We start from the raw sequence: 12,513 nt of genomic DNA, 5'->3' as shown, positions 1-12,513 counted from the left end.
AATTTGCATGTGAAATTAGCTCCAACTGCATGAAGTTTTGAATTAATGCCAGGAAATCCAGAATAAGGCAATGCATGATTTCTTTCAGTGATGCCATTTTCATGCAGTCATGAGGCTTGAAATTGACAGTTTGGCAGGTTGATTTAATTTGCTGGCCCTTTGCATATTCACCACTGACAGCTAAGGATTCCCAGGCAACCCTGCTAAGTCAGTTTAGTTATCTTGTGACATGTCGATCCAGGAGGAGAAACCAATTTTTTTCCTCTTAATTTAGTTAGATAAATTTTGAATGACCTATTTTAGCTTGCTACCAGATGCTTACAAGCTGTTTAACATCCTTTAAATTAAGCACCATCCACACTAATTATTTCATGTATGTTTTATGCACAGTCATTGAACTAATGTTAATTGAATGATAGCTGAAGATGAGGTGTTTTGTTATTAATTTCCATTCAGGGGGTATTTACAGTTGTACTTTTCTGCATTAAGATTGAAACTCCTGACTATTGTAAAGCCCTGTTCTTTCAATAAAATCACACTTTCCCACTGTATTTCTATCCTAGTGACTCCGAGGAGACTGCTGCGGAGAGTTTGGGAGAATTGATAGTGAAGTCTGCTCAGCAAAGGATTCCACCAGCAACAAGAAATGCGGTAAGTAGGAAATATTTCAGTGGAGACAAAAAGCTGATTTTACAGTCAACAATCAATGTTAAAATTTGACTAAAGCCCCTAAAGGGAAAACCTCTTAAATCTGTAGTTGGTATATGGAGTAAACTCAGTAATATGTTTTGCAGAGTACATTTTAGAGAAATGAACAGAATGTAATTTTTCTCTTGCATATATGAGCCTTCTAGTAAATTCCAAGACGTCTTAACGCAATATACTTGAAATACATCGTGTTGATTGACATTTTTATAGCCGGAGAAAGGTTAGGAAAGCAGCATATTAAAAATATACAGAATTTATTGAAAAGCTTCTAATTGCTTTGAATAATCTGTCGCCATGTATCTATGAAAACAAATTGGAGAATTAGCTTATGATCCATTAAAGCCTATAATGTTTAGTATTCTGAATCTTTCTTGTTGGATGTATTAGTTAAGATAATAATATAGCCAATCTATTATTATGCTATAAATTCAGTAATCCTGGTTATGATAGATAGCAACCATTATAATGGTACAGTAGTTCTGCAATTGGTAATTAATGAAGTATGATGAGTTTTGGCGTATGTACTGCTGAATGCTCAGGTTGATGTGAAAAAAATGACTTGCTGCTTTCGAGAATATGATAATCTAGTAATTTTGGATTGTTAATTTTGATTTCTGAAATTATTTGCCCCTCAGACAGTATTTGCCATGAATGTTAACCATAAAATTGGAGATTTGCTGTCCAAATCACAAGTCTAATTTTCTTGCACTTTAAAGGGGTTCATGATTTATTTATCTTTAATCCTTTAACTTCTGCTTGTTTGAACCATTTTTTAAAAACTTTTATTTAGAGCAAGTGTTTTCCTAATCAGTCATGCTAATAGAGTACATAAAAACTACATAATAGTCAAAATGAGTTGAAGGAAAATGTATGTCAATTAACACGTGGACATAGAACAGTAATGGTGATTTTAACTGTCCTCAACTCAACTTGCAAGAAGAGGTAGCAAGGGGTTAAAGGAAAGGTAGGTTTTAAAATGTGTGTGTTCCTTTGAAAGCATATAGAAAGTTCTACAAGCAAGGGAGTCCTGTTGGACCCAGTAATGAGAATTGAACCAAAACAGATCAGAGAAGTAAGGATATGGGAACAACTGGGCAACAGTGATCACAACATAATAGGACTTTGACTCAAGATTGAGGAGCACATAAATAGGACAGAAACATAGAAAGGCAAAAAATAATTCTAACAGGATAACAATGCAACTAGAGAAAATAAACGAGAAAAATGTGTTCTTAGCATTTGTATTTGCAGGATGTTACATATGAAGTTTAGCCTTTTTATATATTTGTAGGTAAAATGATAAGGTGAAAAGCAAAGTGCGGTTATGATTTTTGATTTGTATGACAGCATCACTGCTTTGGTTACTTAATGATGGTAGGTATTGAGTAAATACACTTGACTTTGAGTCACATTGTGTGACTTAACAAATTAAACATACATATATCATAGAAACAGATATCATTTTAAATGACATCCGAAATGTACTGTACTTGTGATCAAGTGCACTCTCAGATAATAACCAAAACACACAAAAATATGGGATAAAAGCAAATTACTGCAGATGCTGCAACCTGAAACCAGTAGACAAAGGGTCATCTGGACTCGAAATGTCATCTCTTTTCTCTCCTTACAGATGCTGCCAGACCTGCTGAGATTTTCCAGTGTTTTCTTTTTTGGTCGCATAAAAATGTTTCACACAATGGAGTAACCCAGTCACTACAGTCAAATTACATGGGGGAAGCTGGTGTCTCCAGGGCACTATAGTATCCAGTGCTGGAGAGAGGCCATGCCAGGTTTTGAGATTTGGATAGAGGATTGGTTGTCAAATAGGAGGCAGAGAGTGGGGGTCAATGGGTGCTATTCGGATTGGCGGTTGGTGACTAGTGGGGTGCCCCAGGGGTCGGTGCTGGGGCCTCAGCTATTTACCATTTATATAGATGATCTGGAGGAGGGAACCGAGTGCAGGGTGTCGAAATTTGCTGATGACACCAAGATTGGGGGAAAGACAAATTGTGCGGAGGGTGTGGAGAGTCTGCAGAAGGATCTGGATAGGCTGGGCGAATGGGCCAGGAAATGGCAAATGGAATTTAATGTTGGCAAGTGTGAGGCGGTCCACTTTGGTAGGAAGAATGGTAGGAAGGACTATTACTTACGGGGCGAAAAACTGCAGCAGGCGACGGTGCAGAGGGACCTCGGGGTCCTTGTGCATGAGTCGCAAAAACCCAGCTTGCAGGTGCAGCAGGTGGTCAGGAAGGCGAATGGGATGCTGGCCTTCATAGCGAGGGGGATTGAATATAAAAGTAGGGAGGTCTTGCTGCAGCTGTATAGGGCATTGGTGAGGCCGCAGCTGGAGTACTGTGTGCAGTTTTGGGCGCCGCACCTGCGCAAGGATATTTTGGCCCTGGAGGGAGTGCAGAGGAGGTTTACTAGGCTGATACCGGAGTTGAGGGGATTGAGCTATGAGGAGAGGCTGAATAAACTAGGCTTGTACTCGTTAGAGTTTAGAAGAATGAGGGGAGATCTCATTGAGACATATAAGATGATGAATGGGATGGATAGGATAGAGGTGGAGAGCCTCTTCCCGCTCAAAAAAGGCAGTAGGACTAGGGGGCACAGCCTCAAGATAAAGGGGAGGCGGTTTAGAACGGAGTTGAGGAGGAACTTCTTCACTCAAAGGGTGGTGAATCTCTGGAATTCTCTGCCCGTTGAAGTGGTGGAGGCTGCCTCGCTAAATATTTTTAAGACGCGGGTTGATGGGTTCTTGATAAGAGAGGGGATTAAGGGTTATGGGGAGAGGGCGGGAAAGTAGAACTGAGCCACAACAGATCAGCCATGATCTTATTGAATGGCGGGGCAGGCTCGAAGGGCTAGATGGCCTACTCCTGCTCCTATTTCTTATGTTCTTATGTTCTTGCCTCAGAAAACATTTTCAAAAAAAGTAATTTAAATGTTGAAATTATTTGTTAAACATATTCACACAAGAAGAGCCCAAGTGGATAGGTTAGGAATGAGATAGATGTTGATGCTGTTTCCTTAAAGATGAAAACAGTAAACATTTTTTTGCCTGTCTTGAATAGCAATAAAGGCATCACGCCAATTGTTTTGGGAATTTTCTGGCCCCTATTGCTCAACAGAGTACTCTCCCATGGGTGCTGAATGTAGAGATAGAAGTAGGGACTGACAATCACTGAGCCTGGTTTATAAGCATAAAACTAGAATAAGCTTTTGACAGACTCTGCTAAATGCAAGAGATAGTTAGGAGTTATTTTGTTTAATTTGGGCAAAACGTCCTACTGTCTGGGGAAGGATAGGGTGTTCACCATTATGTATTATTATACGAAGATAGGTAAGATTAATAAAAATGAGAGGAATCCAATATCTGTTGTCTGTTTTACCAATTGTAGTTGGTCTCATCTTGCCATGAGTTTCCATAATCCACTTGGAAAAGATTATTGAGATGCGTAAAAAGCATTGGTATGGGCTCAAAGAGTAAGAGGGTTTAATCGTTAAATGTCTGAGTTATGCAGTAGTGCATTTAGATCATGGTGTTCCCCCTAAACAGATCCCTTGCAGCATTGTTCTATCTGAGAGATTATTTAGGGCAGGACGCACTGTTGTAATTTGTAGCCTGTTGTATTTGAAAATCAGTGTACAATCACTGCCTCCAATGTCCGACGCAGAGAGAGAGCTTTGACAAAGAGTGTATCCTAGATTTTGAAGGACTTCTTTCCAGGTTCAAGAGCATAATGTCATCTATCACTGGTGAATGAGAAAAATATCCCCCAAAAGACGCATTGTTCAAGCCAAGTAGGTTTGTTATTCTCTTTAGCTATCAAGGTGAAGACACAACCAAAAGGAACCACTTATATTGCAGCTGTTTTGAGCTCCCTTGGAGCACAGGGAAATTTTGACCCACTCTTGACCTTAGAAACTTAAACACAATTCTAAAATGAAAGAGAAATCAAGTTATTTTCTTTGCTGCTATTATTCAAGCAGAGTGCTCCAGAGATGTTCTTAATGTCTACTTTCAGGTCGCCAAGAGAAAATTATATCAAAAGCTGGCGTGTGCTTGAATCATTGGTAAATGCTACCAATATACTGCTTCAAACTAACCATTACAGAACTGAGCATCTGGGCCTCCACAGCCAAACATCTATTCCTGTTTTGTTAACTGGTTCATAAGAATATACCAAATAAGAGCAGTAGGCTGTACAGCCATCCAGAGTGCTTTGGCATTCACTGCAATCATGGCCGATCTTCCAATTCAGCTCCACTTGTGTGCTCAATGACTATAGCCCTGATTCCCTGAGAGACCGGAAACCTGTCTGCCAATCCCAGCCTTAAATATATACATTGGAGAGTCCACAACCCCCTGGGGTAGAGTTCCAAAGATTCACAACTCTTTTAGTGAAGAAATTTCTCTTCATATCAGTCCTAGGTGATTGTCCCCTGAGATTGTGCTGCCCCTACGCTCAATACTCCAGCCAGGGAAAACAACCTTTACGTCTATCCTGACAAATCCCTTCAGAATCTTGTATGTTTCAATATTACCCCTCATTTTCCTCAGCCCCAGGAAATATGGGCCCGATTTACTTCGCTTCCTGTGATAAACCTTCTCATTCTAGCAACCTGGTGAAATTTTGCTGCACTACCTCTGATACAGGAATGCCCTTCCTTAAATATGGAGATCAAAACTGCATACAGTATTCCAGATACCACTTCACCAGAGCCCTGTACAATAGTAGCAAGACTTCTTTATCTTGTACTCCAATGCCCTTGCAATAAAAACCAATGTGCCATTTGCCTGCCTAATTATTTTCTGTACCTACATGCTAACTTTGTGTTCTGTGTGTATGTATACCCAAGTCCCTCTGAATATCAACATTTACAAGTTTTTGTGCCTTTTTAAAACAACCTGCTTTTCTATCCTTATAATCAAAGTGAATAACCTAATATTTATCCACATTATAATTCATCTGCGACCTTGTCATCCATTCTCTTAACCTGCCTTTATCTCTTTGAAGCCTCTTTGTATCCTCCTCACAGCTTACATTTCCACCTAGTTTTATATCTATGTTTGCTGACAATACATTCCTCTCTGGCTGAATTCTAAGGGTACAACTAAGATTCCTGTTGAAATGTTTGACTTAAAAATGGGAACAGAATTTGTTCAACCTGACCCATTTATTACCCTCCACCTAACCCAGCATCACCTGCACATAATCTCACCTGTAATGCCTAAAGAGGTTAACTAATGTACAACGATAAAAAAAAGGATTGTTAATGAAGATTACTATTTAAATCACAAAGGTCCATGCCAATATCAAGACTAAATCATCTGAGTGGCCAAATTCTGCTCCTATGTCTTATGGTCAATTGAATCTAACAATCTCAGTCTATGGCTACAAAGAGATATTTTGTGTCCCTTGGAATGGGAGAAGTTCCTTAGGAGAGATTATCCACTGGTTAGCAAATCTGAAAAGATTATAGAATTCACCTTATCTACTATGTGCATTGTTCAAAGTTCTCATGCTCTTTGTTGCATGTATTTATTTAGGCATGTTATCAAGAAAAGAGAAAACAAAGAAATCGATGGCTGAGAGAAGTGAGAACCGAAACAAAGGAAGCTGTACCACAATTAGATCCCAAAGGTATTTGGTTTATTATGTTGTGACCTTTGGCAGCTGGTGCAGATGTTCAAATAATTGCTAATATGTTTATTAATATGTGTATCTATAAAATATGTTCTTCTAAAGATTACGTTCATCACACAATGTAGAGTTGAATTGCGTTCACTAGAAATTATCACAGGACAGACCCTCCAGCGGTTGTGGCACTGTGGTCTGCAGTCAGCGGGGAGTTGTCGTGGGAATCCTCAACATTGACTCTGGACCCCATGAAGCCTTATGGCATCTGGTCAGACATGGGCGTGGAAACCTCTGCAACTCCTCAGATGATGCATCAGTACTGCTTCATGTTGAACACCAACTGGAAAAAACACTGATGGTGGGAAGGGCACAGAATGTCACCTGAGTGGGGTACTTCAATGTCCACCCTCAGGAGTGACTCAGTAACAGCACTGTAGACCGAGCTGACTGTGTCCCAATGGACATGGCTGTCAGACAGGTCTGCAACAGGTGGTGAGAGAACCAACAAGAGAAGAAAAAAAAACTTGACATAGCCCTCACCGATCTACCTGCCATAGTTGCAGCTATCCATGGCAGTATAGCAGGACTGACCACTGCATGAGCTTTGTGAAGACAAAGTCCCATCTTGACATTGCAGATACTCTCCATCGCATTGTGTGGCATTCCCACTGTTCTAAAGGGATAGATTTCAAACAGATTTAGCAACTTAAAACTGGGCATCCATGACGTGTTATGCGCCATTAGTAATAGCAAAACCGGGAGGGGGGGCGGGGGGTGGATGTTAATGATGTAGGGGTGGGCAGGACATGGGTGATGGAGGAAGGAAATGAAGAAGGAACTGATTGAAATGATCACCATCTTTCCATAAACAAAAGTGATTGCAGTCTGGTGTTGGACGGGCACAGATGCTGAATGTGAGTCGGTGGCTGGAGATACTGGTTGGTGCGGGTGGACGACTGGAAGGGAACCCCAGCAGGCAGCACAGAAAAAGCTCGGGACAGTCAGCGGAGTATGATGGTTGGAGGATCTGTTGACGTGGGGGGAATGCTTACATGGGGCTATGAAAGTCTCTACCACAGATGCTTCTCCCTTCAGAATCACATGTCGTGCGTCTGAGTAGCTGAAATGTGAATTTTGAGGGGATTGGAATCCTTGCAAAGCTGAGTGAACTGAACGATGAAAATCAACATTATTTAGTGCGCATGTGAATATATTTCCATAATACATTCGATTTATCACTGTCACATGTATTAGCATACAATGAAAAATATTGTTTCTTGCACGCTATATAGACAAAGTATACCATTATTAGAGAAGGAAACGAGAGAGTGCAGGATATGGTGTTTAAGTCATAGCTAGGGTGGAGAGAAAGATCAACTTACTGCAAGGTAGGTCCATTCAAAGGTCTGATGGCAGCAGGGAAGAAGCTGTTCTTATGTTGGTTGGTATGTGACCTCAGACTTTTGTATTTTTATCCCGATGGAAGAAGGAAGAACGAATGTCCGAGATGATTGGGGTCCTTAATTACGCTGGATGCTTTGTTGAGGCAATGGGAAGTGCAGGTAGAGTCAATGGATGGGAGACTGATTTGCGAGATGGTTTGGGCTACATTCACATCTTTTTGTAGTTTCTTGCAGCCTTAGGCAGAGCAGGACCCATACCAAGCTGTGATACAACCAGAAAGAATGCTTTCTATGGTGCATCTGTAAAAGTTGGTGAGAGTCGTAGCTGACATTGTCAAACTTCCTTAGTGTTCTAAGAAAGTAGAAGCATTGGTGGGCTTTCTTAACTATAGTGTCAGCATGGGGGGACCAGAACAGATTGTTGATGATCTGGACACCTAAAAACATGACGCTCTTGACCCTTTCTACTTTGTCCCCGTTGGCGTAGACAGGGACATGTTCTCCTTTACGCTTCCTAAAGTTGATGACTATCTCCTTCATTCTGTTGATGTTGAGGGAGAGATTATTGTTGCTGCACCAGTTCACCAGATTCTCTGTCGCATTCCTGTACTCTGTCGTCAACAAACTTGAAAATCGAGTTGGAGGGGAATTTGGCCACACAGTCATAGGTGTATAAGGAGTATAGTAGAGGGTTGAGTACACACTCGTGGGGCACTGGTGTTGAGGATGATCGTGGAGGTGGTGTTGCCTATCCTCACTGATTGTGGTCTGTGGGTTAGGAAGTTCAGGATCCAGCCTCGGGGAGAGGAGACGAGCCCCAGACCACAGAGTTTGGAGATCAGTTTTGTAGGAATAATGGTGGTGAAGGTTGAGCTGTAGTCAATAAATAGGAGTCTGACACAAGTCTCTTTGATACCTCGGTGCTCCAGGATTGAGTGCAGGACCAGGGAGATGGTGTTAGTGCAACCACATGTGCTCAAATGTCTTTATTTTTCCAGCTCTATGTGAAGGGTACAACTGATGGTAAATCCCAGAAGGAATTGAAACAATTACCCTGAACTGTGTTTGCAATTTGTATGGTATGAGGAGAGGTTTAAAATCCAGAAATGATAGCTGCAACTACTTGTGATAATTTTATATCAAAGTATATATTTACTAATAAATAGGAAACAAAACAACAAAGTCAAATTGAAGTGCAGTTAAATAAGACAATAATTTCATGCAGTGTCAATACTTTAACGGTTCCAACCAATCTTAATTTCACTAGTTTCAGAGCTAACTCTCCCTGGTCTGTTCCACAGCACCTTATAGATTTTAAGATCTATAAAAATCTAGTAACTTTTACCGCGCAGTGCCTACACATCATTTGGGGTTGTTTCTGAGGTTAACCAACGGTTTGCTTTTCAAATCTGACTTCCTTCACACTGTTTGCTGGGAGTTTAAACAATTTTTCTTGTGAGAGTATGTTGCAGACTTTAATATTGCAATTATTTTGAAATTTTCAACATTTAAATATTGTTAACACGTTCCCCTTGGTTATAAAAGTGATGAGATTCTGTTCCAGTGCTCTCCTGAATTCCAATCTTCCATTCTCCGTAAACATAACGCTCATTGAAAATTCTTCTGAAGCATTCTAACTTACTGCAAGTCCCATTCATCCATCAGCCCTCTGACCTACATTTACCTCCTGGCCACCAATGGCCCCATTTAAAAATTTTGCATCCTTGTGTTCATGTCACTCCATTGCCTCACTCATCGCTTTCTCTGTAACATCTTCAGGTTCTACAATCCTTCTTTCACTTTGCATTCCTCCTACCCTGGCCACTTGTTTCCCTTTTCTTGCACCCCACCTTTAGTGGTTGTGTCGTTTGACTCTTCTAGGCTTTGAGCTCCAAGGGTTCTCTCCTTGAATGTGTCCCCTCTCATCACGTCTCTCCTCCTTTAAGACACTTTAAAATCAACTGCTTTCATTCACTTTTCAGAGTAGGATTCCATTATTCAGGTTGTGAAGACAGTGTGGGAAATGTGAACTATCAGGTCCCTAATCAAGTTTAGTAAAACAAAAAGGATTAAACTGGAAATGTGAGGACACAAAATGTGCTGGATATAACACACCAAGTCAGTCAACATCTATAAAAAGAAAAGGCTGCTTATGAAGTTTCAATTCCAATAAATAATGGACGTGTTCCTTTCAGAAAATGGCTTAAAGCTCAAGCAGAATATAACACCACATCCTATGAAGGTTTTAAATTGATATATCCTGATTTCAAATCTCATGGGACCCATGTTCTAAATTTTTTTTGGAAAATTACACACTGAGAGTGTTGTAGCAAGATTGAGGCATGCCTTGCCGAATTTGGCACTTTGGTGATGGGACCTTTAGGATGCTAACACGTTTCCTGCCCATTGTTTACTTATCGTGAAACAATGGTCCGAATTTTTAATCCCAATCCATTAATCAAAGTGAGAAATTGCTTTCGCTGGCCTCACGTAAAGTTCTAATCTTTAGCCAAGAAAGTATCAAATCTTTCCACCAACCTCAGCAGCTGGTTTTTTGGACAAGCTTGTTGGTCAGATGGCTTGCTGTTTGTATCATATATTGTCACCATCTAACCGGCAGATATCCGAAAGGATCAGTCAGTGAAAGGCTGATTCATTGCCTTTTTCCTGGATATCCATGGTTTAGGTGCAAAGTAACCAGAAGGAATAATGTACTACCTCTGTAAATGTCTTTTGAACTGCAACCATATAAAGCACTTTTCTGCCTTGGCATCTTTTCCCCACTATAAACTCCTCCTTTCTCCTTATGGTTACTCTATGATTATCTCAGTGGTGTGTGGAGAATCGATTTGCAGAATAAAAAGATTGCCTACCTTTCTTTAAGCAGCATTCTCCATACACCAAGCTCCCACCTGGCCAATCCTTCTGGCCTTGTACTCAGTGTAAATAATTGATGTCTCAGTAAATGGCTTAAGGCAAAAATAAAATGATGCACCAAGGCAGAGTTCATACCTGTATACTGCGCTGACCCAGGCTGGGTCACACAGAGACACCTCTGACACAATGCCACAGAACATCAAAGGAGGTTTTGTGTGTTTTTTTTTATTTTGCCTCCTCGGGCAGTGTGTGGAGAATTTATCTTTGGGGTGGGGGAGGGGCGGTGGATGAGAGGCAAACTTACAAGGTAGGTAACCTTCTGTGGCGCATGCTCTGCATATTTATAAACAGCAGAAATACTAGTTTGGGTTGAATCATACTGCAATGCATTCAGATACTACATCTTAAATATTGTTTTGAGGAGCTGAAGTATCTAATTTGTAAATTTGAGTTTATTACCAATGTGTGTGCAGAAAAAGCTGAATGATTTCAGGCTATACAGAAGTATAAGCACAACGTAACACACTTCCAGGGTTCACTTCTACACAATATATCCACTCCATGTAGTTGGATCGACAAATAGCAGGTGGAATTTTACAATGAAAAATGGGATATTTTTTCATACGTTAGTCTAAAGAAATGTACTTTCATATGCAGTGGTGCAGGGAGAGTTTGAAAGAGAATTTTGAGTGATAGATTAATTCGTCTCTGGGAAAAGTGGAGATGCAATTGAAATGAATAGAATGTTGGTACTGTATTTATGTCTAAAACAGGAAAGCTACCAGAGGTTAGATTGGACGCGACAACACATTACTAGTCAGTTCACATCTGGGTTATTGTGTTCACATCTGGTTACCACACCAGCGAAACAGAGGAACAAACTTTGGATACTACACTGAGGATGAACAGCACTAATCCTAATTGTAAAGAGCAGGTTATAGAAACTAGAGCTATTAAGGAAAAGGTTAATGAGAAGTCCTTTATTGAGGGATGAAAAATAGCAAAGGTTGATAAACTTCAAATTAAGCTGGAAAACAAAGGCCCAAAAGAAAGATACTTAAATGAATGGGAAATATTATGACTGCATTTTGTGAAATTGTTAATTACTATTGTCATATAGAGGTCTAAATGTGTTTTAAATCATTGAGATTTTAGGGTGTAGATTTTTTTGCTTTGCCCTTTTCTGTTTTTATCTCCTGGTCATTGATTCTCTGTTGGCTGTGGTTCCACAGATGTCAGTACCTCTAGTTGGTCATTATTCATGTGCAAACATACACCAGATTTCCTCCTGTCACTGGGGAACATGTGGTGGGGAATAGAACAAGAACCCCATACAAGATGACAGTTGTGCTGAGATGGAATACACGGCATCACACACTTAATATCAATAAAATGCTGGATTACTCTGTCCTGAGAGGCGTTTTTAATAATGGGTAGCTGAAAATTGTAACCATCACTAGCTTGACAAATAACATGGGGTTTGAGAGTTGGTGGAAAAACTGGTGTGAAAATGGAATAAAAAAGAATCCGCCCTGAAGAAGTACCCTTGTGGAATTAATTAATTCAATGAAACATGTCACACTGATTTACATTGAATTATCCGTGTTTTTTTAAAATTTCAAAATGGTGCTCGCCTCCAACACTGGCAGCTCACGTTTTATACTCGACATCTAGGTACCCACTGCCACCCTCCCCTGTTTTTGGAAGGATTTTTTGGGCTTTAAAGACCATCTTCTATGCTGCTATCTGTGGTAACTCCTTCACTGTGGATGTTTCAGGCACTCGTTGAATACATTAGCTATTACAAGCTGTTTTAGCACTACTGTTGATTATCCTGTTCTTTGGGAAAAGAAGTCTTCTCGACACCTGGTTCAGAA

General features: G+C 40.3%; 1 protein-coding gene across 2 annotated transcripts in view; it reads left to right on the top strand.

Moving 5' to 3' along the window:
- cntln (centlein, centrosomal protein) overlaps positions 1–12,513 on the top strand; it is a 337,725-nt gene that overhangs the window by 199,808 nt on the left and 125,404 nt on the right. For both annotated transcript variants that reach the window (XM_080188296.1, XM_080188295.1), the window contains exons 17-18: positions 564–651; positions 6,266–6,359. In XM_080188296.1, the coding sequence (XP_080044422.1) occupies positions 564–651; positions 6,266–6,359 (182 nt within the window). The remainder of the gene's footprint in view (positions 1–563; positions 652–6,265; positions 6,360–12,513) is intronic.

Source organism: Carcharhinus amblyrhynchos, chromosome 5, assembly GCF_965287045.1.
Source record: "Carcharhinus amblyrhynchos chromosome 5, sCarAmb.v2.hapA, whole genome shotgun sequence".
NCBI lineage: Eukaryota > Metazoa > Chordata > Chondrichthyes > Carcharhiniformes > Carcharhinidae > Carcharhinus > Carcharhinus amblyrhynchos.
The sequence above is the reverse complement of the archived record's forward strand: the minus strand, read 5'-3'. Positions and strand labels throughout refer to the sequence as shown.